General features: G+C 40.2%; 1 protein-coding gene across 10 annotated transcripts in view; it reads left to right on the top strand.

The window, feature by feature from the left end:
* Positions 1-460: 460 nt before the first annotated feature.
* Positions 461-27930, top strand: part of MSANTD2 (Myb/SANT DNA binding domain containing 2) — a 35064-nt gene continuing 7594 nt past the window's right edge. The window contains exons 1-5 of one of the 10 annotated variants that reach the window (XR_010127658.1): positions 461-2074; positions 17341-17537; positions 17933-18911; positions 22962-23051; positions 27130-27147. Coding sequence is in view for 7 of the 10 variants with exons in the window: in XM_054438712.2 (XP_054294687.1) it covers positions 1298-2074; positions 27130-27385 (1033 nt within the window). In the remaining 3 variants the exon portion in view is untranslated. Of the gene's footprint in view, positions 2075-17340; positions 17538-17932; positions 18912-21172; positions 27386-27930 lie in introns of those variants that run through there. The other 9 variants (XR_008492374.2, XR_010127657.1, XM_054438716.2 and 6 more) reach the window with 9 other exon arrangements.

Genomic DNA, 27930 nt, shown 5'->3' with positions numbered 1-27930 from the left:
GGATATCACAAATTCGGGAACTTCCTTCGGCTTCTTCTATGGTAGCATTTTCATATGACATACGAGAACAATTATCTCCTCCTCTACTTTATCCCTATTGCTTAATCCTTTGGCTTTTCAGTAACACCCAAAGACAACCAGTCATTCTCTCCAGTGAGTCTCAGAGTTAAAAAATTTATCTGTCTTCAATAAGAATGATACATTGGACTTTGGGGACTTGGGGGCTGGGGGGTAAGGGGAAGGCTAATGAGGCACAAAAGACTACACATTGGGTACAATGTACATTGCTCGGACGCACCAAAATCCCAGAAATTAAACTAAAAACCTTATTCATATAACCAAACACCACCCAAAAATCGACTGAAATAAAACAATAATTTAAAAAAGCACATACCCCCCCCAAAACATAGCTGACCTCAGCTTAAAAAAAAACTAACATACATTTGTTATTTTTAAAAATATTGCATAGTTTATTTGCATTCATTGGTCAGCATCCTCAGTTATGTCTGCTTTGAAAGAAAAATCCGCTGAGGTTTTAAGTTAATGATCCAAGATATCCAATTAAGATTTTCAGCTTTGAAAAATATGGAAATACGGTACAGCTATGTACTGGATGTGGTGTGCTACTGTTAAATTCCAGCACTTTAAGGAACGTTTCAGGAGTGACTAATACACTAATTCATTACCAGGGGCCACAGAGCTGTCATAACTGACAGTGTTCTTTGGGTATGAAAAACCGGAAAACGATGCAACTTCCAAAGCACGGAGGATGGAGAATGGTATTGGAAAGTAACTTTTCTGCTGGGCTCAGGAGTTTTTATATGCTCAAGCTATAGACAACTGTACCAACGCAATAAAGACTAATGTAATCTAACTATTCTACAAACGGTCACACCTACCCAGACTAACTGGAAAACAATAGTTTATAACTGGAATTAAATAGTTGCTGTTCTTTAATTAATGAGATCGGTGTTCTTGAAAAGCTACAGCGTACGAACTCTACCCTGGTCCATATCGGCTTTTTAAAGCCTTCCCCAGAACCGCTCTCACTTCAGCCTTGGTGCCTTCCCGGATATACCCTCCAGAGGCTTCCCTGGTCCCCATCCTGGACGTCAGCCTCCGCACCTAGAGGCCGGCTTAGAGGGAAGACGGGCAGAGGCGGGGGAGACAGGAGAGAGAGAAACGGTCAATTCCTCCTTAACTCCGGGCCCCCTCGCGGGCCTCACCCCTCCTCCCGGAGGCTGAGATTGGAGAGGAAGTGGGAAGGCTCCAATCTGTTCCTCACTCCAGCGCCCTCATGCCCCCACCCTTCTCTTCAGCTCGGGGCTTCGGCGCGCCTCGTCCCCGCCCTTCGCCCCGGGAGAGGAGCGGGCGGCGTGGGAGGGCTCGCGGAGAAAGGCCCAGGGGAGTGGACGACCTCCGCCCGGCAGCCACATCCTCGGCAGCAGGGACCCGGAGCCACCCACCCGCGGGCAAGCCAGGCCCGAGGGCAGCCCCGGAGACCGCGGTGGCCGGATGCGCGGGCGCGTCACTTCCGGGCGGTGCAGCGGCGGCCGCTTGGAAGATGGCTGCGCCCTGTGGCTCGGAGCTGCCCGCCAACTCGCCGCTAAAAATCCCGAAGATGGAGGTCCTTTCCCCGGCTTCTCCTGGTGGCCTGAGCGACGGAAATCCATCGCTGTCCGACCCTTCCACGCCTCGGGGTGCCTCCCCGCTCGGGCCGGGCAGTGCGGCGGGCTCGGGGGCAACGGCGTCCGGGGGTCTCGGGCTGGGGCTGGGGGGCCGCAGCGCCGCCTCGTCCTCGGTCTCCTTCTCCCCTGGTGGCGGCGGTGGCGGGGCTGCGGCAGCCGCCGCCGCCGCCTGCCGGGGCATGTCGTGGACGCCGGCCGAGACGAACGCGCTCATCGCAGTGTGGGGCAACGAGCGGCTGGTGGAGGCGCGGTACCAGCAGCTGGAGGGAGCCGGCACGGTGTTCGGCAGCAAGGCCCCCGGGCCAGCCATGTACGAGCGCGTGTCCCGGGCCCTGGCCGAGCTGGGCTACGAGCGGACCCCGTCCCAGTGCCGGGAGCGCATCAAGGTAACCGGCCGCCCGGCCTGGGGCAGCGAACCAGAGGCAGAGAGAAGGCGGGGAAGCGGGCCTCGGGGGCGGGGGCCGGTCTGAGGGCAGAGCTCCCCTCCGGGGCCCGGTGGGCGATTCGCATCTCCTCCGCCTTTTTCTTCTCTCCCTGGGAAGGGGGCTTTTTCCCAGATGGCCGCCAGCCCGTAGGTTTCCTGAGTTTGAAGTTGGGCGTGCCTGCCGCCGCCCCTCTTTCTTGCCAATTGAGGATGTTCCTGCGCTCTGAAGTTGGTAGTTTCTCATTGTGCGCCGTGCGGCAGTCCCCGTGCCGCTGGCGCCTCTTGCCCCTACTGCCGGGGCCCCTCGCTTTGTTCCAGGCGGAGGGGCTCCCAGGCAGAGGCTTACCGGCCGGGGCAGGATTGAGGAAGGGCAGAAGGGGGGGCATTGAGCCCCTAGTTTAGGAATAGTTAATAAGTGGCCGTAGCGGAGCCATAGAAAAAGCGCCTTGGGACGACTGGCCTTTGTGTCAGTCGCTCTGCTTCTATCTTGAGCTTTGAAGGACGAGTAAGACTAGAGATGCTTTGGAGAATTGGAAAGGCTTGATTGTAGCCAGATTGTGTATTGTTACCGCGGAGTTAGTGTACACCATGAAAGTTAGCTTGGCCAAGAGTTTGTCTGGAATTTGGATTGTCGATTCCTCCAGAGTTAGATTGGCTTGAGGCCCTGCGGTTTCTTAGGAAGCTCCTTCAGGAAAGCCAGTTTTTCCCTGCTTCAGTTACTGTGCCGGATGTGGTGACAAGTAGAACTCTCAGTGTGCATCTGGCCATCCTTGTGTACCTGCATGTTTAAATGCAGAGACTTAATTTGGGCTAGAAATCTTAGCCAGGTTAAGATTGACTTTAGGCGTTCATATTTGTATTATTGGCAGATAAGGAGTTGTATTGTAGTTAAGCTCATTTCCTCATCGTAGTGGCTGCTAAAAAGATTGTGATAGGATTCTCCCAGTTTTTACTGAACTACTTATCCTATTATCTGTGCACTTCTTTTCTGATACAGCTGGCACTTTTTCTGGGAACTTCTTGAGGGGGTATAAAAACCACCAAGGACAATCATAAAATAAGAATGATCACACTAAAGAGCAATAATACAGTCTAATAGGTGCAATCATGAGTTAGAGTAAGCTAAAGGAGGGAAATTGCACCAAAGTTCTCCAGGTCTTGGCTCCAGTAGTATTTCTTTGGGGATGTTGTTGCTTAGAAAACTTGGTCCAGAAACTAAGATATTTAAAACCTACTATTGTTCAAGGAATTTGCCACCCATTAATTACTCCATTACAAATTTAAATTAGTGTATTTGATAACATTTATCTTTGGGACTTCTTAAGCTTTCTCTTTTTTTAACAAGAACATTAAAGTAGTAGCTAACAGGACAAAGCTACTCTTCTCTGAATCTCATTTGTTCTATTCAGAGTCATTAAGGTTAAATTTTAATTTTTATGTATTTATATTTAGAGACAGGATGTCCCTCTCTTGCCCAACCTGAAGAACTCCTGGGCTCAAACAGTCCTCCCCAGTAGCTAGGACTACAGGCATGCCCCACCACACCTGGCTCATTAAAATTTTTTTTTTTTTTTTTTTTAGAGACAGGGTCTTCTACGTTGCTCAGGCTGGTTTTAGCTCCCTGGTCTCAAGCTGTCCTGCCTCAGTCTCCCAAAGCACTAGGATTACAGGTGTGAGCCACCGTGCCCAGCCAAGGTTAAATTTTTGGGAGAGTTTTTGTACTGTCTTGGCAACGTCTATCCATGACCTCTTCTTGAGTTTAGAAGTGCACTTTAGGCATTTTAAACTGTTTTAGCTTGATTGATTTCTGTCTGTAGAAACTTCCCAATCACACAGAAAAAGTGTGTTGTCAAAACCTCACTGAATATAAATCTATCCATAAAATTGTTTCTCAACCAGGGAGTATCTAATTGGGTTGTTTCATTGTCCAGTTATGAGAAGGATAACTTAAAGCAAGAAAAGGAGATTTATTTGAATAATTTTTAAAAGAGGATCGGTTTACCTGTGTCCAGACAGGTAAAACCAAGTTGACCTCAAGCTCTTAGGATATTTTGAGAATGTGCTGATGAGTATGGGTTCTCTGATCCATAGTAGCTGTTAACAAGGAGAGCAGATAACTGTTTTGTGTTTTAAAGTGCTCTACTCTTTATGTGATTTCAAAGAACCCAGACTTTTTCATTAGTAATGTTGAGTTTTCCTGCCAGAATGATAAGCTCTGTAAGGACAGGTTCTGGTCTCTCTTATTCACTGCTGTACTAGCATATAGTAGACACTACATTTTTTAATTTGTTTTATGTTTATTTTTAATGGAGGCAGGGTTTTGCTCTGTTGCCTAAGCTGGAGTGCAGTAGCGTGATCATAGCTCACTGCAGCCTTGAACTCCTGGACCTAAGTGATGCTCCCACCTCAGCTTCCTGAGTAGCTAGGACTACAGGCATTTACTACCACGACCAGCTAATTTTTAAATTTTGTATTTTTATTTTTTTAGAAACAGGGTCTCACTGTATTGCCTAGACTGGTCTCAAACTCCTAGAATCAAGCGATCCGCCTGCCTTGGCCTCCCAAAGTGCTGGGATTATAGGCAAGAGCCACCACATCCGGCCTTATTTAATTAATTCACCAAATAAAGTCTAGAAAGAGAATTTTGGAAAATATAAAAATCTGCAGCAGTATTATTCAATAATACTGCTGTTTAACGAAAAAACAGACTTTGGAACCCAGTCTGAAGAATACTGCATTTAAGGAGATTCAGTGTGAATGTAATCTTCAGCACAGAAGCAAATGTGGTCACTGAAATCATATTCCTACACAATTATGAAGTGGATGTTCAAGTAACTCAGATTATGCTTATGAAAATAAAACTGCTATCTTAAAATCTCAGAGAATCTCAAACCTCTGAAAACAAGTCATTAGATCCCAGTTTCAGAAATGCAGATTTAAAACAAGTAGTTCAAAAATCTTTCACTTTGTGTTGATGAGAACTACAAAAAGAAACTTAGTAATACTTTTTGCTTTAGATTTTACAAAATAGAAGCAAAGTAGTAAGATGTGGAAAAGGAAAAGGAGGAACTTATGCAGACTAAAGTACATGTGAACTCGATGTCAGAGGCTCACAGAGAAGGAATATGTGTGAATCAATTACATTTCTGGTCTAATATATTTGTAATTCCTGTCAAAAATTCAATTATGAGCCAGGTACAGTAGCGCTTCCCTGTTGTCCCAGCTACTTTAGAGGGTGAGGTGGGAGGATCACTTGAGCTCATGAATTTGAGGCTGCAGTGTGCCATGATCCTAGCACCTGTAAATAGCCACTGTACTCCAGCTTGGGCAACATAGTGAGAACTGGTCTCTTAAAAAAAAAAGAATTCAACTATGAAAACCCAGTAAATAATTTCTTCTGACTTTAAAAAGAAGAGCTGTATAGCAACTTTAATTTTTCCATGCAAACCTTCCTTTAGTCAAATAATTTCTGATTAGCAGCCTTCCTCACATTGTATAAAGGATCAGAAAGCTTAGCTTTATTGCACCCTTTTCTGACCACCTTCCTGAATCACCTTAAAGCATGTCACTTACCTTCTCTGGACTGTGCCTTGGTCCTCTTATCTATACGGTAAAAGTACTAAAATTATAAATATTGAAATTGAATTAATAGTTTAACTCTTGGATTTTGAGACTAACATCCTACTTTTTAATACTGTCTAAATGAACATGTTTCTAAGCACACAAGATTTTAATTTACACTCAGATATGAACATTTGTTTATTGCTGCAAAGTTTGATTTTGATGTCTGTCATCTTATTGGTATTTGTTCTGTCGTTTGGGTAAAACGGATGTGTTTGACACTGCCTTACTACATAGATTGTTTATCTTGAAGTTTTGTTGCATTTTTGTTTGTTTGCCGGAAGAAAATTTGTCTGCTAACAATTCCAGCCCAATTTTGGAGTCAGATACACAAATCTAGGTAGTTTTTTATCTAGTGATTGCATGATTTTTCTCTTTTACTATAGGCCTTTTCATATCTCCAGTCACCAAATACTTAAGTGCTTACTATGTGGAGGGCTGTCTGCTAGGTGTTAGGATGAATAAAAGAACTGTAGTTTTAAAAATAAAAATAAAAGAAGTGTAATATACAACTGTAGTCCAAGAGCATAAAATCCAGTTGAAGCTTGTGTACATACATCAATGAGTTAAAAAGCTGGACAAGACAACACAAGGGATGGAATGCAAGGCCGTACTTGATTTAGTGTTATTTGCCTAAAGCAGACTATAAGTGTGATGACTTCAAAGGAGTGAACAGTCTCATCGCTGGCCATACTGTAGTAGTTGAAAGACCTATCTAGACTTGGAATTCATGAAAGCATTCACTGTGAGCCAGATGCTGCATTCACACTTCAGTCAGTTAATCTGATGCACTGCAAAACTCATTCTCAAGTCCCATATTTTTGGGTGTTCTCCAGAAATTTGCCTCTTGAGAGTTGGCTTTATGTCTTTGAAACAGATGTGTACTTCTAGCTGTGCCTCAAGATGAAATGCAAGGTGATTGGATGTGACCTAAAAGACTTGCCTTTTCTAAATCAGTGCTGGTCGCTCATCAAATTTAAAAATGGTAAAAGAGGCCGGGCATGGTGGTTCATGCCTGTAATCGCAGTACTTTGGGAGGCTGAGGCGGGCATATCACGTGAGCTCAGGAGTTGGAGACCAGCGTGGACAACATGGTGGAACCTGTCCCTACCAAAAATACAAAAAATTAGCCGGGCGTGGCGGCACACACTTGTAGTTACAGCTCCTCAGGAGGCTGAAGTGGGAGGATCGCTTGAGGTTGGGAGGTGGAGTTTGCAGTGAGCCGAGACTGAGCCACTGAACTTCAGCCTGGGTGACAGAGTGAGACCCTGTCTCAAAATAAATAAATAATAAATAAAAGATAAAAGAGTCTTCTGCCCAGAAAACAAAATGATTAATTTTCTGGGGACATTGCTTAGATTTATTCATCAGTAATTGTCATCATCTTTGGAACAAATTTTGTACTCTAACAGGAAAATCACCATATAGTATATTTGGTCTTTCATTTTAGCTCTGAAGCCTTGCAATTATTTGTAAGAACCAACAGGGCAAAGATAACTAACTTGGAGCAAAAAGCTCCCATTGTCCCTGATAAGCATTTTAATAGACTCTGCCCATCTCTGAGGACTTCTCTTTGGCGTTTGCAGACAAGACATTTCTTCTACCTTCTCATTGAAAGATTTCTAAGAAATATGATAAGCTACTCAGATAGTTCATAAGAAAGGTTTAGATTTATTTCCTGTTATTTTTTATATATTTAGTCTCTGTTGTTACCATCCCAATGTTACCTGAAATCTTGTGCCTTCCAGTTTGCTTATCTGCTTGTGAATTTGACAGATGCTTGATGTGTATCCTCAAAGAATAGACCATCTTTGACTACCAATCATACACTTATATTTAAGATTTCGGTTTTAGAAGGAAAGGAGCTAAGAAGCACGTGTTAAAACTGAATGAGTAGAATTCTGGGTTTATTTTCTGGCATTTTTGGAAATATAGTGAAGGGTGGAGTTAAATATTCTGGTTACTTCATTAAGAGGATATGTTAAAGGAAAAAATAATTTAGAAAGCATGTAGTATAAATGGTACTGTTCCATAAAATTATGTGATGATGGAAATATTCTCTATCTACCTCAGTTCAGTATGATGGCCACTGGTCACATGTGGCTCTTCAGCCCTTAAAATGTGTGGCATTGTGCTTGAGAAACAGAATTTTAAATTATATTTAATTAATTCAGTTTTAAGTTATAAATAGGCATATGTGACTAGTGGCTACCATATTGAACAGTTTCAGGTAAAAAGTTGTTATTCACAGTATTAAATTCATCTTTGTAAAAGGATTCTCATGGCCACCCACTCAAACCTCTAGGGGGAGCTCAAAGTTCCTTCTTGACCTTTCTGTCACTTTACCCCTGTGTAGGAGGAACCTTGATAAAAGTCAGAAAAAACGGCCTGCCATTCCAGGAGGTGGTGCCAGGAATAAAAGTCTTATAACTTCAACTCACTGGAGCAAACAGTGCATATTCTAGGTTCCCTAGGACAGCCCTGTCCAATAGAATTTACTGTGATGATGGAAGTGTTCTGAATTTGCACTGTCCAGTACAGCATTACTAGCCACAGGTGGCTCTTGAGGACTTGAAATGTGGCTAGCGTGACTGCAAAATTGAATTTTTAATTTTATCTAATTTACATTTAAATAGCCACCTGTGGCTAGTGACTGTTTTGTTGGCCAGAACAGCTTTTGAATAATGGGTGTTCAAACTTCTTGCTTGTGTACTCCCAAAAGGCTTTGAAACCCATGTATCCTCTGGAGGATTTTTAAGCTGACATTAAAATTTTTCATGATGTGTTTGGAAATTTATAGGAAGTTAGCAGGACATAGAAAATGTTAAGTCTGGTATGAGATGAATATGATGAGAATTGGCGATAAAATGTACTGAATAACAAACTGAATGTGAAAAATACACATTAAATCATTATTTGTGAGTTTTATCAACTGTCTCTTGAAATTTTTGGTGTTTAGGAAATATTCAAGTTACATTTAAAAGAAACACTATCACTAGCCTATATTGTTTTTGTTATTCTAAATTCAGGGGCCAGGATTGATATCTTAAACAATATAAATAAGAGAGGGAATTACAGGAATCCCTAAGGTTTCAAGTTGCCTCCATCAATTATTAAAGGAGACTACCCCAGTTAAAGACTGCTGCTTTAGAACTCAGTATCTTTTTGGTATCTTTCTTGGCAGATGTAGCGGTGCTGGGCTCCTGAATTCCCTTGCCATTAGAAAGCCAGAGGGAAACAGGGAAAGGTTACAGGGGAAGAGTGTGGAGCTTAACTTTTGGCTAAAGTTCAGGTATCTGGTGGGGGTGGAGGGGGGGGGGATTTAGATATTTTGCTCATTCCCTGTCATCAGATTCAACTGACAGATTCATCACAAGATTTCTTTAAATGCTAAGGTCTGAAATATAGTCTTTATTTTTTTCATTATTCATCAACAGATTTGAGTGCCTACTGCAGTAGGTCTGAGAATTATGGTAGTATACCATCACCTTCAAGATGTCCATCTTCTAATAAAGGAGTCAGATTACTAAAGAACCAGTTACAATATTGTGAACAAGGTTTTGCGTGTCATGTTAATGTTATGCTTATGGTGCTACAGGAGCACACACATCCTAGGCTTTCAAAAGGTGGATCCTGAAGGTGAAGGTGGACTCGAAGGTAGATGAATAGTTGGTGTAAAAGCTCAGAGGCAGCATAACCTGGAATAGTGCAAACTGCAAATACAGTGAGATATACTTACCAAATAATGCAAAACTGGAAGCATCCAAACAGTGACATACTTTCAAAAATCTTTAAGTGTTCAGCTGTTTAAAAAGTCATGCTTTTTAATTGAAGAATAATTTGCCAGTAGTGCATGGCATGTGGTGAAAGAGTGATGTGGGAGCTGTAAATGATGCCTTGATGGTGTCATAATCACTTAGAATGGTGGAGCCAGTAGTTTTGGGATGACATTATAGTGAACATACCAATTCCAGGTCATTTATATGTTGTGATGAGTAACAACTTTTTTATGGTGTTGGAATTGCAGTTGCGCAAATATCCATTACATATCTCATTTCTTAATTTGTATACTGGAAAGTAAAACCAAAGCAGTGCATCTTTTTTTGACCACAACTCACAGGAAGAAGAAATATATTTTACCCTGGAACCTAGTAGTTGCATGAGATATATGTATAACTGAAACAAATTTCACAGAACAGTGATTATAACCAACACATAGTATTTTCTATGTGCCATGCACTATTCTAAGTGCTTTGTAAATATTAACTTAATCCATGTAATGACACTATACTGAACTACATGTGATATACTGTGATATGTTCTGTTCTAATTGAAGGCAGACACTTCAGCTGTAGAGCCTGTTTCATAACAGTATACACAGTGAATGCACCTAATACAATACCTGCCCCTGGCAGGGCATCTTTCTCTGTCCCCCATCCTCCCCACATCCTCCTCCTCCTCCCCAGTGCTTGTCAGCATTGGCTCCTTTTTCACCCCAGTCCCTGTGGTACCTTTCATTTTTCCCCTTCCCCAGCCACAGCCTTGGCTGTCTCCAGAAATGTCCTCACCAAATGCTGATGCAAAGAAACTCTGAAAGGATGGAAGCTGCTGATCCCATTGGTATTGGGCAGCGGGCTTACTCCTCGGGGACCGGCAGCTCAGGGTCACATTGGTGACCCTTCTGTCTGCATCCTTCTGTCGCTTCATTTATCCCTTCTCCAACTCTTGCCCTCAGCCATTTAGGAGAGAGACTTGCCTGACCTCCCAGTGCAGGTGGGGAGGGGTCCGGAAGTCTGTGCTTCTCACTCACCCCTTACACTGAGTTCTAAGGTTTTGGTGCTGTAGCCCCTAGTGATGCCTTGTTTGTCTTGCACATTCACGGAGCAGCTGTAGGGGCCAGAGTCTTTCTCCTGGAGACCCTCCAGCTGCAGGGACAGGTTCCAGGAGGGCATAAGAGTAGACCAAGGATACTCCAGGTTTTGCTTGTTGTGACCCCATTGATGTAGGCCAACACCTGGTGTGGGGAATAACGCATCCCCATCATTTCTACATGTGTCTACTGTGCCCACAGGCTCAGCCAATCTCCCTTCCCCAGCTGGCATTCTCCAAATGCCCCTCACATGCACCCATTCTTCTAACCTGAAGCAGCTCCCCATTCACCTTTTGTCCCTAGCCCCCTCTCACTGCCCCTGGGTCCTCTTCACCAGAATAATTCACTTTTTGGTCTCTTACACATTATCTGTTCATCTCCCACTTGTGGTGTTTAGAAAGGTGGTCACAATTTGCTAAAATTAATTGTACAACCCACTAATGGGCCATAACCTACAGTTAAATAAAAGAGGACTAGCAGATAATACAGTGAGATCAAGATTTTTTCATTCATTGTGTTCTTTTAGACTTAAGATATCGAAACTCTAGAAACATTAATTTGCAACAGCTCCTGTCCCAGATATTCTGGTGAAATTATATTATGTAGTTTTAGATAGCTTGAGCCTAGGGTTTGAGATAAAGAGTGAAGCGGGGGTGTGGGAAGTAGTTAGAAATGAGACTGGAGACTTAAACAAGAGGTCAGGTGATGTGCTAAGGCGTTTGGACTTTATTCTAATCATCAAAGGATTTTAAGCCAGGCAATGACATGGTTAGTCTTAAATTTTAAAACAGTCACTGGCTGTAATGTGGAGAATCAAAAGGGTAAGACTGGAAGCACAAAGATTATTTAGAGGCTTCTTGCAGTAAGCTAGATGGAAAGTGAAATAAAGCAGTGGTAACGAAGATGGAGACACAAGAATAAATTTCATATACATCAAAACCAAGGACCTGTTCGAAGAATCTGGGAATTTTAATTTCCAGAATTTGTTAGGTCCTAACCTGTGAGACAACTGAGTATCTACTTCTTTACCAACTTACACAGAGGATTCTTGACTGCGGTCAAAGACCATAACAGTATTTCATAGCTGAAGTTTTCAGGCTTGATTTCTAAGAACCCAAGGCAAACCAACTGAAATACAAAATGAAGACAGTCCTGTCTGTATTGCCTCTACCATATACCTTCTACAGACTCTTCAGTTCTGCTTCCCAGTCTTCAGAAGTGATTATCCTGCTTTTCCCCCCACTTTTTCACAATATTACCAGAGAGTAAGAACTAAAATTCAGATCCAATATTTCAAATATTTAGTGTCATGTAGCTAGATACCTAGATTTGTGCTCCTAGTGTTACGTTAACGTAGAACCAGCATTTTTTTTCTATGGAAAATTGTATCTGTGTAATGTTAAAACAAATGAAATAAAATAGAAGGAAAAACTTTCTGAGTTTCAAAAACAACAGACCAGTAGTCTAAAGAACTTTTTAAAACAATTAACTGTTAGGATTGCAGTTATGATTGGATATTATTTAATTATGTTTCTGATGTGGGGTTCCTCCACTGTGTTCTGTGTGCTATTAATATTTACCATTGCAGAAGCTTCATTCAGTGTTGAAAATGAATGCTTAGTGGATCTGTGCCTCCTATGCATATGTTACAAATTATCTGGAGTTCCTAATCAACGCGGAGTTCCCTCCCCTCCAATTGTTCTAAATAATTGAAAGATGTCTGCTGTGGAAAAAGGCATGTATTTAAATCTGTATGATTCTCAACTATTTTTAGTTGGGAAAAGTCCTTGAAAGCCAATGGAAATACTTTTTTTTTTCTTGGCACTAATCAAATGAGTGTTACCTTTTCACTTAGTAGGATGTGTTGTTACTCTAGTAAAATAGAAACCTGTGTTTATTCTCAGGTATTTTAGAAACAACAGCCATCATTTTATTTTATGTGTGTGTTCTTGGCTGTATTCATAAATTATATATTTTGGGCTATCAAATATTACTTCATTTCAATATAAATAACAATAGTAGAAGTTGTTTACTTAGATATGCTTTCTAGTTGCATTTTCTCAGCCTATGTAAGACTACGTTGTTGTAATAGCCTTTGAAATTTATAGTACTGTCTCTCTACTATCTTCAGATTACTTGATTCAAATAAACCAATTATGTTTGTAATTGATATTAATAAAACCAGAATAAAAGTTCATATCTACCCAAAACTGCTTTTATTATTTTTTTAATTTGCAAATACTTTTCTCTAAAGGGAAATAGCTGGTTTATAATTTAGAAAGAATAGGATAGGTCAAAAAGCACTTCAACCTAATATTTGGTATCTCCACTACCTATACACCATCTTAAGGAATTTTCCATTCATTCATTCAACAAAAATGTATTGCACCCCATTAACATGTTAGGCATTGATTTGGGCTCTGGGAATACCTCAGTGAACAAAACTGACAAAACCCTGCCTTCAGAGAGCTTACATTTTGGTAGAAAATAATGTGATATTTAAAATATATAATTAAGCAATTAACACAATTAGGTTAAAAGACCCTCAATTATGATATTCCTTGATAAATCCTTGGAAGTTGAGCTCTTTCATTATGCTTATGAAAGAAATTCATTTGCTATTGTTATATTAAGAATGATTTACATGATTTTATATCATTCCTTTGTCTTGTGTATATCCAGTTGTCATTGAGGTTTGTACCACCAAGCAGCAAAGTGCTACATTCTTACTCATTCAACCATCAGTTCATGAGCATCTGCTGTTGTGTCAGGCATTATGTGGAGCCCTAAAGAGTCAGTTTTAAGCAAAACCAGGAGCAATCCCTTCTCTGTTGTACAGTTTAGGAAACATGGTTAATAGTTGGGCCTTGAGCAATCAGAGGTGTGCCAATTTTACAACAGTACAAATAATTACTTTTTTCTTCATGTAAGTAATATAAGCACACTATAAAATTAAGAGGAAAAATCAGGAAAAAAATTCTAACTTCTTCACCGCAGCATAACCATATATTCATGAAACCTTTTGTTATTTTTCAAGAAACAGTAGTGGTAAGTCTGATTTTAATTCCAGTAAATTTCAATGCACCGAAAAAGGAATGAAAGATCTACATGCTTTTTATTTTGTTTAACTCCAAGAGCATATGTGGGTTATTCATATTTCTTATTTCTATTCATGCTGAGTTTTGCCTGCCTTCTGCTTCTTGTAAACAGGTTGCCCAGCGAGTGAGGCATGTTCCTCACTCTGCATGGGTAGTTAGGATTCCTTTTTCCCCATTGGTTTATATGTCAGTGTGTTAGTCACCATATTCTTGCCAAGGCTATAAATCTTTCAAAATGATTAATTAATTGGCTTTTTTTTTTTTTTTTTGAGACAGGGTCTTGCTCTGTTGCCCAGGCTAGAGTGCAGTGGCACGATCACCTCAACCTCCCCAGGCTCACGTGATCCTTGCACCTCAGCCTCCTGGTAGCTGGGCCTACAGGCATGCAGCACCAAGCCCAGCTAATTGTTGTATTTTTTTGTAGAGATGGGGTTTTGCCATGTTGCCCAGGCTGGTCTCTAACTCCTGGGCTCAAGCAATCTGTCCACCTTGGCCTCCGAAAGTGCTGGGAGCCACCACCCCCAGCACTAATTGGCTTTTATCTATAAAGGAAGAACTGAGCAAAAAAGTCAAAGAAGCTATGGCAGTATAGCCAGGTGTTTGTGAAACTTGAATAATGTATGAGGAAAAAGATGTTTATTTACATAGGTACTCCTAGGTATAAACTCCTTTTACCTATAGAGTTCACATGTTAACACAAACAGTTGTGTGAAATACTTTGAATAAAACGAAAAATCAAAAAAGTCTTTGAGACCAGCCTGACCAGTATGGTGAAACCCCGTATCTACTAAAAATACAAAAATTAGCCGGGTTTGGTGGTGTACATCTATAGTCCCAGCTACTCGGGAGGCTGAGGCAGAACAATTGCTTGAACCCAGGAGGTGGAGGTTGCAGTGAGCCAAGATCGCACCACTGCACTCCTTCCAGCCTGGGCGACACAGCAAGACTCCATCTCCAAAAAAAGAAAAGTCAAGTTGGCATTCGTTTAATGATGCTTTAGATGATGTGGTTTAGCTGAAGCTTGCTTTTCTCGACTCTGACACTGATTGCTAGGGTAAGGGTTCTTTTGAGTATGTTACTCCTACATGTTATTCCTGCCCATGTTGCGCGTCGTGATACCACACTTTGCTGCACTACTTCACTTGAACTAACCTTAATTCATAAGGCCCCTTGGTCTCCATATGGTGTGACTGTATCATTTTTGTAATAATTATAATAATAATGCAAACATTTACTGAGTGCAGGCAATTAAGCAGACGCTTTTACATGCTGTGTTTTCTCATTTAATACGGCAAATCTGTGATGGAGGTACTGTTACCAGCCCCACCATATAGATGAAGAAATTAAGGCACAGAGAGATTAATTTGTCACAAAGCTTGCAGGTGGTGACACTAAGCAGTGTTTCTCTGGAACCCATGCTCTTCTTAACCACTCGCTTATATCATCTTTTTCTGAATCAGCCCATCTTTATTAAATTTTGACAATTGAAGTCATGTTTTTGGCAACAATGTGATTATCAGCAGTCATAAATAGAATACTAAAATCATATAGTAACACCCAGATGGACAGCATTATGCTGATATTTCTTGTCATTGAAATGAAAAGAATTTTTAAATTCTTGGAGATAATTTATGGTTTCCTAAGATTAGAAACACAAGGAGATTTGGAAGTCCTAAGGAAGAATTTAAAATAAGTGTTGAAACCTAGTAAGTAAAGACTTAATTGTAGATTCATTCAGTCATTCATTCAAGACCTCAAATAAATGATGGCATTTATTGGATGACCAACTCCTCCAAAAAGAAGTAAGTTTGAATTATAGGAGCAGAAACACAATGTAGAATCACTTTTTGACAGTAAAAGCAGGTAAGGATGTGGCTTATCAAAGGAGGCTATGGAATGTTCACTACCTTATGCTTGCCATTGTTTACCTAATGTGTAAATGGTTTGGGTACTTCTTAAAGATAGATAGATGATGGGGATGAGATGGACTGTCTTTTAATATATGATATACCAAACAAAACATATCAGCATATTGAGAAAGCTAAAAGTAGAATCAGGAAATAAGAAAACAGAGAATGCCAGCTTGGTGTGGTGGTGCACTCCTATAGTCCCAGCTACTTGGGAGGCTGAGGCAGGAGGATCACTTGAGCCCAGGAGTTTGAGGCTGTTGTGCATAATGATTGCCCCTATGAATAGTCACTGCACTCCAGCCTGGGCAACACAGACCCCATATTAAAAAAAAAAAGAAAGAAAAAGAAGAAGAAATGATGCAGGGCAAATAGCAGCAACCTAGGTAAATATGTTTACTTAAACTAAATATTAAAATGAGCTATGAGCTTCCTGGCAATGGTAGCAAAAAAGTAAATACGGTGACTTGCCAAAATTTTCAGTGTCTTCTGAAGAGAAGTATACCAGGTCCTCGTTTTGAAACCAAAGATGAACTTAAATTAAAGACACTGAAAGTGACTTTGGATAAGCTCTTGACCTTTCTCTGTCTTATTAATAATTTTCTTGTCTGTAAAATAGGGGTGCACCATATATAAATATGATACATATATCTTAATATGTATGTAATATATACATAAGGTACATGTATCTTAATATATATGTAACGTGCTACCCAGATCCCTCTTCCAGGAATGAGATGCTAGTCCCCCCAGGTGTCTGGAATACTGACTGCTGGTGGCTTCTGGTTGATTTCTTCAGAATTTCACTCTGCCCAAGGGAACTGTCTCACCCAAGGTGAGGCCCGCCGACTCTCTGGTTGCAGCCTGAATCCAATTATTGGTCAGTGCTGAAATACCAAGGTCCAGCCTCCTGGCTTCAATTTGGTATAACTCTGAAGGATAACCTGAGTTCCACACCTCATTTTAGGATTAGCAGAGGCTGCTGTTGCAACTCTGTCTACTTTAACTTCTTTCTGTGCCCAGCCCTGCTTCTCAGTCTCTCACATGTGTGGTTCCCAAGAGCCTTCCCCAGCATACCTGCACAGTCTCCTCAGACTCTGTTTCCTGGGACACTCTATTTTAACATTATTGTTAAGTAGGAATGATCACGTAAATTGCTTAGCCCAAATCTCAGCACACAGTTGGCAGTCAGGAGACGGTAGCTATGATTTACCTTCATTACACGGCACGTTGAGCCCTGTAAGGAAAATATTTGGTTTTTGTGGAAGATACAGAGATATTTTTTCATATGGTCATTTCTCTTAGCAGTCTTCATTAAGCTAAGAACAGAATATAAAAATTCTACCAAATGAGCTATGAAAATAGTTATGATTGCCTGAATTTATTTCTAACAACTTCCTAACTAAGTTCAGATCATCCAGGATAGTTGCTTTTAATAAAACATGCTTATTTTCAGGTTTTTCTTAGAAAGGATATGTGTCAGGATATGAAGATGTATTCTTTTCGTGCATTGATGACCTATAGTTTACACTGTGTAAATGCAAAAAATATATATTTTGTGAATGTTTACATTTTCACAAGTTAATGAATCTAGATTTAATGTTTGTACCCAGAGGTCTTGAGAGAAGATTTCAGATAACCTTAGTTTTTGTATGATTTTAGCTGCCTATCAGGATTCTTTTTCTCATAACCAAATGTGTAAAATTTACTAATGGAAACATCTCTATTATAGGTTATCTTTGCACTATAGATGGTAGTTTTTAGTGAGAAAATAACTACAGAACTGAGAGAATCACATGGTCAACAGATGAAAGGAATAAAGTGGCCTACTGCTTCAGGGGAAGCCTGCTCTGCACAGTCTCCCTTTTAAACATTGGTCTCATGAATGGAAACACCTTCGTATTTGGGAAGCAATACGATGTTGTAATGGTAAAGCTGTGTGTGGATTTTTGAGGTGGCGGGGGGTTTTTAATTTTTAGACATGGTTGTTCATGGAATAATTAGTTCGTAGTGGAGGGTGTTTGGGAGTACTTTAACGAAGACTGGTTCTCCCCTGCTATGCCAGAAATATTTTAGATAATTTTCTTGAATGTGTTTTAGATATCACATACTAATAAAAGTATCATTTTTAGTGTATCTGAATACCTCTTTGATGTAGTCCCCCAAGGTGTGAACTGAGAAAAAGATTCAAAGAGGTGCTGACATAGCAACTTCAGAGGTGATGTAGGAGGTCAAATGAAAATAACCTCTAATCCCCGTCAGTTCTTTGCCAACAACTGATTTTTTTTTTTTTTTTTTTTTTTTTTTTTTTTTTTGCCTTTCAGGTGAGGAGGAAGTTCTAGACAAATAGTGTTATCTGCTATCTTTGGTGACTATAGCTACTACCTATTGCTGCTTATATACTGAAATAGTTCAGTATACCCTACTTTTTTGACCTGTATTGTTCTAAATAGAAAAGCACTTGAGAATTCCGTGTCTTGAAGGATTCTTGTACCCTAAAGAAGCCCTTATACGTGAACATGCATGCTAGGTGTGACCTTTACAAGTATTACTGCTCATCTGAGATCATTGTATGAGTGTCCATGAGAAGCACACATAGCATAGGGTTAGAAGCTTTATGGTTACATGAATTGAGTTCCTTGAGCCATGGAAGATGTTTGTTTTTAACAATTAGTATTGTCCTTCTTTAGGGTTTTTTTCTTAGTAATCTGAATGGGCACGACCCTCAGCTGCTAGCATGAAGGAACCTAGAAAACTTAGAACTTGATACTCATTGACAATCAAAATTTCCTGAATTTTATATATTTTTAAAGTTTTGTTTTTACTTTCTTTTATTTTTTATGTTTATTTTTTGAGACAGAGTCTCACTCTGTCACTCAGGCTGGAGTGCAAGTGGCACAGTCTCAGCTCACTGCAACTTCTCCCTCCTGGCTTCAAGCAATTCTTATGCCTCAGCCTCCCGAGTAGCTGGGACTACTGGTGTGCATCACCACACTAGGCTAATTTTTGTATTTTTAGAAGAGACAGGGTTTCTCCTGTTGGCCAGGCTGGTCTAGAACTCCTGGCCTCAAGCGATCTGCCTGCCTTGACCTACAAAAGTGCTGGGATTATAGGCTTGAGCCACTGGACCTGGCCCTGAATTATTAATACATATTCTAGGCAAGAATCTCTTCTCATGGAGGCAGTATTGACCAGTTATAAACACAAAGTGAGTGAGTCGTTGATAGCCAGATTCAGAATGAAGTGCAAGCTGATAGGATTCAGTCCTGGACAGTTCCCCACAAAGACTGAGGCTCCAGAGAGGTAAGATCTCTTCGTTTGTGGTGGTCATTCTGTTTGACCCTATTAAAATCAGGAAGCAATCGAGTCTTTCCCCCTTCCTGTCTTTGACAGAACTACCTTATATTCTTGAATGTTTCATTTGCTTGTTTACTTTGTAAGGCATAAGAAATAAAATTTGGACAGGGCTGCAGAGCTCCCTTTGGCACGTGGCCTGCCCACCCAAAGAAAGGTATAACAACAAGAATGACAGATATTTTTAAAATAGCCTTGCCCAGCTATTTTCAAAAGGTTTCAGTAGCCCTGCCCATCAAGATTCATTGATTTTATAATTTGTTTTAGTTAAGCAATGAATTTTCTGATGTTCTTTGCTGAGAAAAATTTTATCCTCTTGCTAGTGATTTACTACTTTAAAACTAGCTTAATTTATGTGTTGAATAAATATATATTTTGAATAAGCCTCATGTGATAAGCACTGTTCTAGGCTTGGGGAATAGAGACAACCAAGGTAGATAAAATCCTTACCTCATGGAGCTTAAAATCTAGTGAAATAACTTCTTAGGAAACATTAAAGTTTCTTAAGTGGCATTTGATAATTTTCATATGCCAAACTCCTCTTAAAGGAATGCTTACTTATCTTTGGGCCTTGCTTCCTCATTTGTTAAGTGAGGAAGATGAACTAGATGATCTCTAAGGTTCTTTTATATTCAGAACTTGCATTACGTTTTTCTATTTTTATTTTTTTTAGAGACAAGGGTCTCACTCTGTTGCCCCGGCTGGAGTGCAGTGGCGTGATCATGGCTCAATGCAGCCTCTACCTGCTAAGCCCAAGGGATCTTCCTGCCTCAGCCTCCCCAGTAGCTGAGACTGCAGGTGCACACACTACCACACCCAGACTAATTTTTTTTTTTTAAGTAGAGACAAAGTCTTGCTATATTGACCAGGCTGGTCTTGACTCCTGGCCTTGAAGCGTCCTCCAGCCTTGGCCTCCCAGAGTGCTGGAATTATAGGCATGAGCCACTGAGTCCGGCTCCGTAATGTTTAGAAGATGGAGGCTGGTTTGTAATTAGAACCTTAGGCAATTCCACCCACCTTTAGTGGATCAGTATATTACAAAAAGTGTTATAAAGAGACATTTGCCAAAGACAGTGATATCAGCAAGTGATGAAGAGTATCAAATTCTACAGGAAGTCAAATGAGTTAAGGACCAAGTTTGAGGACCATTCAGTTATTAAGAAGACATTGGCCAGGCGCGGTGGCTCACGCCTGTAATCCCAGCACTTTGGGAGGCCAAGGCAGGCAGATCACCTGAGGTCAGGAGTTTGAGACCAGCCTGGCCAACATAGTGAAACCCTGTCTCTACTAAAAATATAAAAATTAGCCGAGCGTGGTGGTGGGTGCCTGTAGTCCCAGCTACTCGGGAGGCTGAGGCAGGAGAATCACTTGAACCCAGGAGGCGGAGGTTGCAGTAAGCCCAGATTGTGCCACTGCACTCCAGCCTAGGCGACAGAGCGAGACTCTGTCTCAAAAAAAAAAAAAAAAAAAAGACATTGATGATCACAATAGGAACAGTTTTAAGAGAGTCATAGATTAGACTGTGATCCCATTGGGTTGAGGATTGAATTATTGTAGACATTGCTTATTCCAGTGAGACCCTTTAGACATTAGGCAGTGTTAAAGCTGGAAGATGCAAGAGCTTAGTCACAGAGACTACTAAGGAATGTAGTCAAGACTTACTTTACTATACTTGTTTCTGGATGTGTGTTTTTCTGTTTTAAGTTGTTACTTGAGGTAGTTTATCTGGCATCTACATTGATAAGTTAATCAGATAATGAGTGATCAAGTACTGTGTGATGCAGTTGGAACAGATAATCAGCATAACGAATCATTTAATATCGCTTAATTATTACTTCAGAAAAAAGATTTCTTGCCCAGCAGGTAGAAAGAAGTGCTATATTTTTTAGAAGAGTAAAGTAATATCCTTGTGTGCTTTCACTTTTTTTTTTTTTTTTTTTGAGACAGAGACTCGCTTATGTCGCCCAGGCTGGAGTGCAATGGCGCGATCTTGGCTCACTGCAACCTCCACCTCCCAGGTTCAAGTGATTCTCCTGCCTCAGCTTCCCGAGTAGCTGGGACTACAGGTGCCCACCACCACGCCCGGCTGATTTCTGTCTTTTTAGTAGAGATGGGGTTATGCCATATTGGCCAGGCTGGTCTCAAACTCCTGACCTCAGGTGATCTGCCCACCTTGGCCTCCCAAAGTGCTGGGATTACAGGCATGAGCCACCACACCCGGCCCTTGTATGCTTTTACTGATAGAAATTATTTCCTTCAAGACACGGGAATTTGGCTAATTTACCTCTTAAAGGAAATATTAATGCTGCTTTATCTAAATGAACAGGATAGTGAGTGAACTGATAATTGTACTTAAAGTAGTTGTTCAAATCTTTAGAATCTCCTATAAAATCTAAGATACAAGTTTACCTTATTTTAGGGTTTCAAACTAATATATGTTATATTTTATGGAGGAAAGAACTACATATTGTAGAGCAGAATTTTTTAACAAGAGGTTCTTGTATGGGCTCTTTAGTGAGTCCAGGTACCCCCTTGAAATCGTATGGGACAGGTTGTGTATGTGTGCATTTTTCTGAGGAGTGGATCCATGACACAAAAAGGTTAAGAACAACTGCCCTGGAAAGGAAAAGCGAAAGATTGAAGAATAAAAACATTTTGTATTTGCCAAAACTTGCTCTGTAGCAGTAAGTGTAAAACAAGTTTGCTACATTTTTCCTTTTGGTTTTACTTTGTTGGGGCTTTTTTGTTTGGTTGGTTTTAAAGGATTTAGGGGATTGGCAAGTCAGTTTGTCAGATGTCAATGAACAGAAAACCTAAGAAAAAACGTAGCAAAAGTTCTGCTGGCCCCAGATGGATTTTGCCTTAAGTAATTTCCTAATCATTAGTTACAGCTCTGTGTCAAAAGATGTATATAGAAATTTATGCTAGATTCTTAACATCTTTCTTACTGTGTGCAGAAATGTTATGTATGCTACATAAGATATTTTCTTTCCTACTTTTATGCTCACAGTAACAAAATATAGCTCAAGAAATTAATGTTTTTCTTAAAGATATTAAATGGTGTTTTGTTTTGTTGCCTCAATTAACTAAGAGCAACTAGTTTTAACAGTTACAATAGTAACTTTAAAGGAATAAGAAAGATCTATTTTGCAAAGATCTTTGTTGCTTCAAAATACAAATCTGCTTTAGTCTGAGGTATCATTTTTAACAATTTTATAAGAAAATTAGTCACTGGAAATTTACTCCCAACGTAATTTCTTCATCTTTCGTGGAGCATAATATGTGATTTTTAAGGCCTTGTTTGTGAATAAATGTGCTCTTTAATCATTTGGGTAAAAGGATTCTCAAATTTATCATGTGTACTTGGGAGTGGATTAAGATAACTATGTAATCCATTTCTAGTGTGGCCAGCTTGACAGCTACATTTGAAAATCTGTTTCACTGCTTGTTTTTTCTTGTAACATTGTTTCCTGCTATTATAACTAAGCTGTCCTCCTTGCAGATTGACTTTATTTTTCATCTGACATCTTAGACTGATCAAGCCAATGTTTTCTAAACAATACATTTATATAGCTGTTATGCCTTATTTCTGTTCCTCCACATTATAATGCTCCATTCCATGTATGGTCAGTTAGCTAGAACAGTGTTTTTGTCCTGGTGAATATTTTATGATTGTATGAAATGGGGCAAACTTTGAGAAAGTTATTAAGCCAATACTAAGCCAATACTGGAATTGGTTGGCATATGCCTTTATGATTTATTTAGTTTGTTTTCTACTTTGCCCTACCAGGGAAGAATTTAATTCTTCCCATTTCCTGAAAGTCAAAGGATTGGAGGACACTAAAGCAAAATAAACCTTAATCTCACCCCAAAAGTAGCTTAGGTAATGTCAGGAAGGGCTTTGATGAAACCACTGTCCCTGCTTATAGATCTTATTTTCCAAGCCTTTCAATATTTTATTTGCCCTTTTCTGAACTCTACAATTTCCCTCTCTTGTAGCTGGTTCGATGCCCAGAACTGAATGCTGTGCTCCAGCTGTGGCCTCACCGGTGCTGAATAGAGAGGAAGAGCCACCTTCATAGCTTACATGTGATTCCTCTGCTTATACAACCCAATACTGGATTTACTTACTTTGGCAAGATAGCTGCATTGTGCACTGTATTTAATGTTACGTGTACTGTAACCCTGGGTCTTTCTCTGCATTGCTGCCGTTAAACTCCCAATCCTGCCAATCTAAAACTCCTGCCTTTGTTTACCTTCCCCTCCCCCATAGACTTCCCATACATTCATCCACAATGAATGTCATCTTTTTATTCTCTCATTTCCTTTTACTCTAATCTTAAACTTTGGCAAAACTTTCACTCTGTCCTATAAATTGTCAGTTGTCAGCCATCTTATTTTTCTCCCTGCTTTGGTAATGGGACATCTTTGAAGTCTTTTCTCTGGCTCTTTTCCCTTCATAGTCATGAAGCACTTGGCATGGTGGATTTAGTAAGCATTCTCTTGCCATTGCTTCCAAATCAAATACCATGAACTCCTCTGGGTTGACCACCGATCAAGTTGTTACCTATGCTTTAGTTCTTCAGTCCAGGTTCTCCTGACTCCTCCTGACCTCTATCCCTACAGCTTCGTTCAGGATACAGTATTCTCTCACAACTCTTCCTCCAGGGGGAGACAACAGCATCATGTCAATTTACCGGGGAGATTTCCGACAGTCAGGAAAATTACGATCTCTAATTGTGAATAGAATAGTTTTTAATAATTTTAAGCACATTTCTGCCCCTGCCCCAGACCTTAATTTTTAGAAACTATTAAGCTTAAGTTACTACAAATTTCTAGGATGAGTCAAATAAAGGAAGAAGAAAGGGAAGCAAGATTTTTGTGTTGAATAGGACATGGTTCTCCAAGAAAGCCAAATTGAGGTTCTCGTTGGATTTGAGAGCTGTCTGAAATGGGCATTGAGGCTTCGTTTTTCTGAGCATTATTGTAATCTCAGCTCTAGAGTAGGTTTTTAAGTTGGTTTATTTAGGACTGTTGACACGCACAGTCTTAATTACATGCTTTGGCTAATTTAGAGTGTGGAAAGTGTAACCTTTTTTGCTTTATTGTGGGTGATAATTGGAAGGTCTCCATAGTTCCTTTTTATCCATCTCTAAACTCCCTCAAGTTTAACTAAATCCCAGTGCTTCTTACAGTACCAGTCAAGCCGAAGTTTCAGTTCTTACTCTTTTTTTTCTTAGTTGATGTGATTTAAATAGCCTCTCCTTGGATCTGTGGTCTTTACTGAACCCAGAAGTTACCTCTTAAGTGCATTTATATCTTGAGAGAGTTAAAATCAGTTGGGAAATCTTTTTGAACATGATTTCAATACATCAAATTCCTATCATGGATTTAAAAGTTACCAAACATCTTTCCTTCAGGCCCCTGATAGATATTTTACATACTAGCATAGTGCACTATTCAAGTGTATTACAAAAGTACACTACAAAGTAAGAGGTAGCAAGATCTGTTAGTGTCTTTTGATAAATTGTAAAATGTTATCACCTGACTTTTCTTCCATATCTGTAACCATTAGATGCTGCTAGTTTCCTTATTCACAATTACATAAGCCAAGTGAAGTATTACGCTTAATTTGGTGGTTCCAAAGAGAGTAAGAGTCTTTTCTGTGGTTCCCTACCATGTCTGTCGCCAGAGATTGGTGGCTTTGCTTATGCTTGTGTCACTTCCTGATAAGTGTGGCACCTTTCTTGAAAGGAATGTTAGTTTTATTCCCTGACTTCTGAAATAACCCTCAGCAACAGAGCCAACTGGGCCCTTGTGTGTGCTGAATGCTTTTCTCCAGGCAGTCAGTAAGTAGTGAGCAGTGGCATGGTTTCCTTCTCCATTTATGGCCTTGGAAGGGTGAAAGGGACATGGTTGGGACTCTCCATTTACGGTCCTTGGAGGAGTTGAAAAGAGTGGTTGGGGTGTTCTTGGAGGCAGAAACTAGACATTGTGAGATAAAAATAAATTGGCAAGGGATGTTTGGAATTCAAATTCCAATCCCTGCAAGGAGGGCAGAGGGCACTGGGAAAGGGGGAGTGTGTAGAAAGTCAAATGAGCTCTGCTGCAGGCATTTGTCTCCTTCCATTGGAAGGTTTGCCCATGACACACATTTGCCAAGTTCGTATTTCTGGTTTGTTCTAGAAAGTTTTGTCTTATGTAATTGTGACTATCTTTTACAAAAAGGAAGAAGAAACACTTTTAAAAAAGAGTGTATTGTTGGAAACCTCAGTTCTCTAAGGCATCATTTGAGGCTCCAGAAGAGATCTCAAGAAAGGCAGAATGAGGCAGGTGCTTGTGCAGGGGGTAGGCCGGCTGGCTTTAGGGTGGGAGACTCTTAATTGTTGCTCTGTTTTTGTGTGAGGAAGATCATCACACATGTCATGCTTTTATTATTCCTTTTACCCATCTAGATTTCTGGCTTCAAGGGACAAATTTTTAAAGTATCTGATAGAGTGTCTTGTATATTGTCAACTGTGATTTAAAGATACTGAACTTCCTGGCTGGGTGCGGTGGCTCACACCTGTAATCCCAGCACTTTGGGAGGCCAAGGCGGGCGGATCACCTGAGGTCGGGAGTTCGAGACCAGCCTGACCAACATGGAGAAACCCCGTTTCTACTAAAAATACAAAATTAGCCGGGCAGGGTGGCGCATGCCTGTAATCCCAGCTACTTGGGAGGCTGAGGCAGGAGAATCGCTTGAACCCAGAAGGCGGAGGTTGCAGTCACCCGAGATGGCGCCATTGCACTCCAGCCTTGGCAACAATAGCGAAGTGCTGTCTCAAAAAAACATATAAATAAAGAGACTGAACTTCCTTGGAGGCTCTATAGAGATTACTAAGAGTTGTTTTAGTTTGGTGAAAATAGTTAACATATTGGCTTATGGAGAGCAATCTCACGTTTAGGATAAATCTAGTCTGGCAATGCCTATAAATTAAGTCTGAGGTGAACTACTTTTGAACAGTTGAGTTAGAAAGTATTTGGTAGCCACCAGGGAAAAGAGATCTTATTTCAAGAAAATTATTAGTGAAACTCAGTAAAGTAGAAGGGAGATTAGAAGGAACAAAGGGAGGCAGAGATGGGGTAGAGACTGGTTGCAACTTAACTAAATTTGGAAGCTGGGATTAAGCCCTTGATTTATCTTTTGAAATGCCATATAAGATAGCATAAGATGTACCATTAAATTCAGGAAACTGGGCTAATAATCAGAAATATGTGTTAGAAATAAAGACCATGGTAAAAATGGAAGGGTTGTACAAGAGAATAAAATTATTCAGGTTTTGTCTGTGGATTTGCATAATGATACTTATTTGCTGTGTGCCACATGGCAGAAAAGGAAGTGAAATAACACCCCTCTGTCCCATCCTTTTCCCCAGAAATAAATCACTGGCTTCATTTGTTGGTTTGTTTAGCTGGCATCTTGAGTTGGTAGAATAGACTAGTAGATTGTCTAGTTTTAGACATAGGTATTAGTGTACTGTTTCTTGATCATTGATGTTTGAGACCTGGAATTTGTAGCATTATTGATTTGACCTCTGTTTTAAATTTTAGCGGCTTCCACAAAGACTGAGTTAGTAAGGAGTACAACTATGTAAGTAATATGTTTTACTAGCTAATTTGTTTAGGCAATTATTTTTACCCTGTATTCATTCCTTCTTAATCAAGAGTAAGGCAGGTATTCTTTGCTTTGGGAAATTCTTCTTTCTGTCCTCCCTTCCCTCACTTTTTCCAAATTCTGGGCACAACAGCAACTCTCTCTCTTCTGTGGCAGGTGTGCATCCTATTGGCTGGCTGGTATTCTTGTTTTTTTTCCCCCCTTATTCTTTTTAAATGGGGGTGGGGGTATAAAAATATGTGTATGGGGTACATGCAATAATGTTGTAATGTTTCTTGTTGTTTAATGGATAATTAATTGCAAAATAATTGTTTTAATTATAACATGTTTGAGTAAATGCTAAATTAGTATTTTTTTCTAATATAATAATGAATTTGAAATCTAGCATTCCTGTAACAATGTGTCTATGTTTGTCTGTCTGTGTCTGTCTAATAGTAATTAATATCTGTGGTCCGTACCTGGAAGAGGAAGTACAGCTTTAAAGGAATAACAAAAGACTTTGTGTCTTAGACCCTTCGCAGGTGTTACAGTCGGGTGAAAGAACATGGTGTTGGGAAAAGAAAGAGCAGTTACACATTTGAACAGTTGGAACAGGTGTTTGGTCAGGGAGGATGGGATGCTCAGCCCTGCCAGCCTGTACTTATTAACAGTAGTGGCTTGTACCAGGAGCTGGAGTCAGATGGCAGCACTATGGAGGACTATTCACAGGAGGACTGGGGAAACCACAGTCAGGATCTCCATGGCTATCCAACAGATCAGGAATTGGGTAAGAAAGCCAACATATATGATACTTATGTTTGTGTATATTTATATACCTTTATGTATGTGCACCAGTACTTATTACCTGTAAATATCTTTGGTACTGTTCCCTATAGTGGTCAGCATAAGGCATAAAGGGCATCTCTGGCTTGTATGTCTTTTATGAATTTGCATGTCCCACTCTATTTGGGGCAATGTGGGCATCCTTGGTTTAGCCTTAAACTACCAGTTGGTGCTTGGTGTTGTTCATTTGGCAAGTTGTTTACCAGCAGGATTCCCAAAGACACAGAAGAATTTCTAATTCTGAGCTATACAAGTACACTCAGTGACAGGTAACATCCTATGCAATTCTAAATATCCTGTACCTTCTAGTTCTAAGATGACTGCTAAGATAATGACTCTTGGCCCAACTGCTGTAGATGTTGTTCTTAGGAATTCCTTCCTTTATCCCAAATACATTTTTCTTTTCTGTTTATGATTTGGAAAAGGTCTTCTCCCAGACTTGAGCCTGAACAAAAAATGAGGGGAAGCCTCCATTTATCTTGAATAGAG

This window comes from Pongo pygmaeus, chromosome 9 (assembly GCF_028885625.2).
Source record: "Pongo pygmaeus isolate AG05252 chromosome 9, NHGRI_mPonPyg2-v2.0_pri, whole genome shotgun sequence".
Taxonomy (NCBI): Eukaryota; Metazoa; Chordata; class Mammalia; order Primates; family Hominidae; genus Pongo; species Pongo pygmaeus.
The sequence above is the reverse complement of the archived record's forward strand: the minus strand, read 5'-3'. Positions and strand labels throughout refer to the sequence as shown.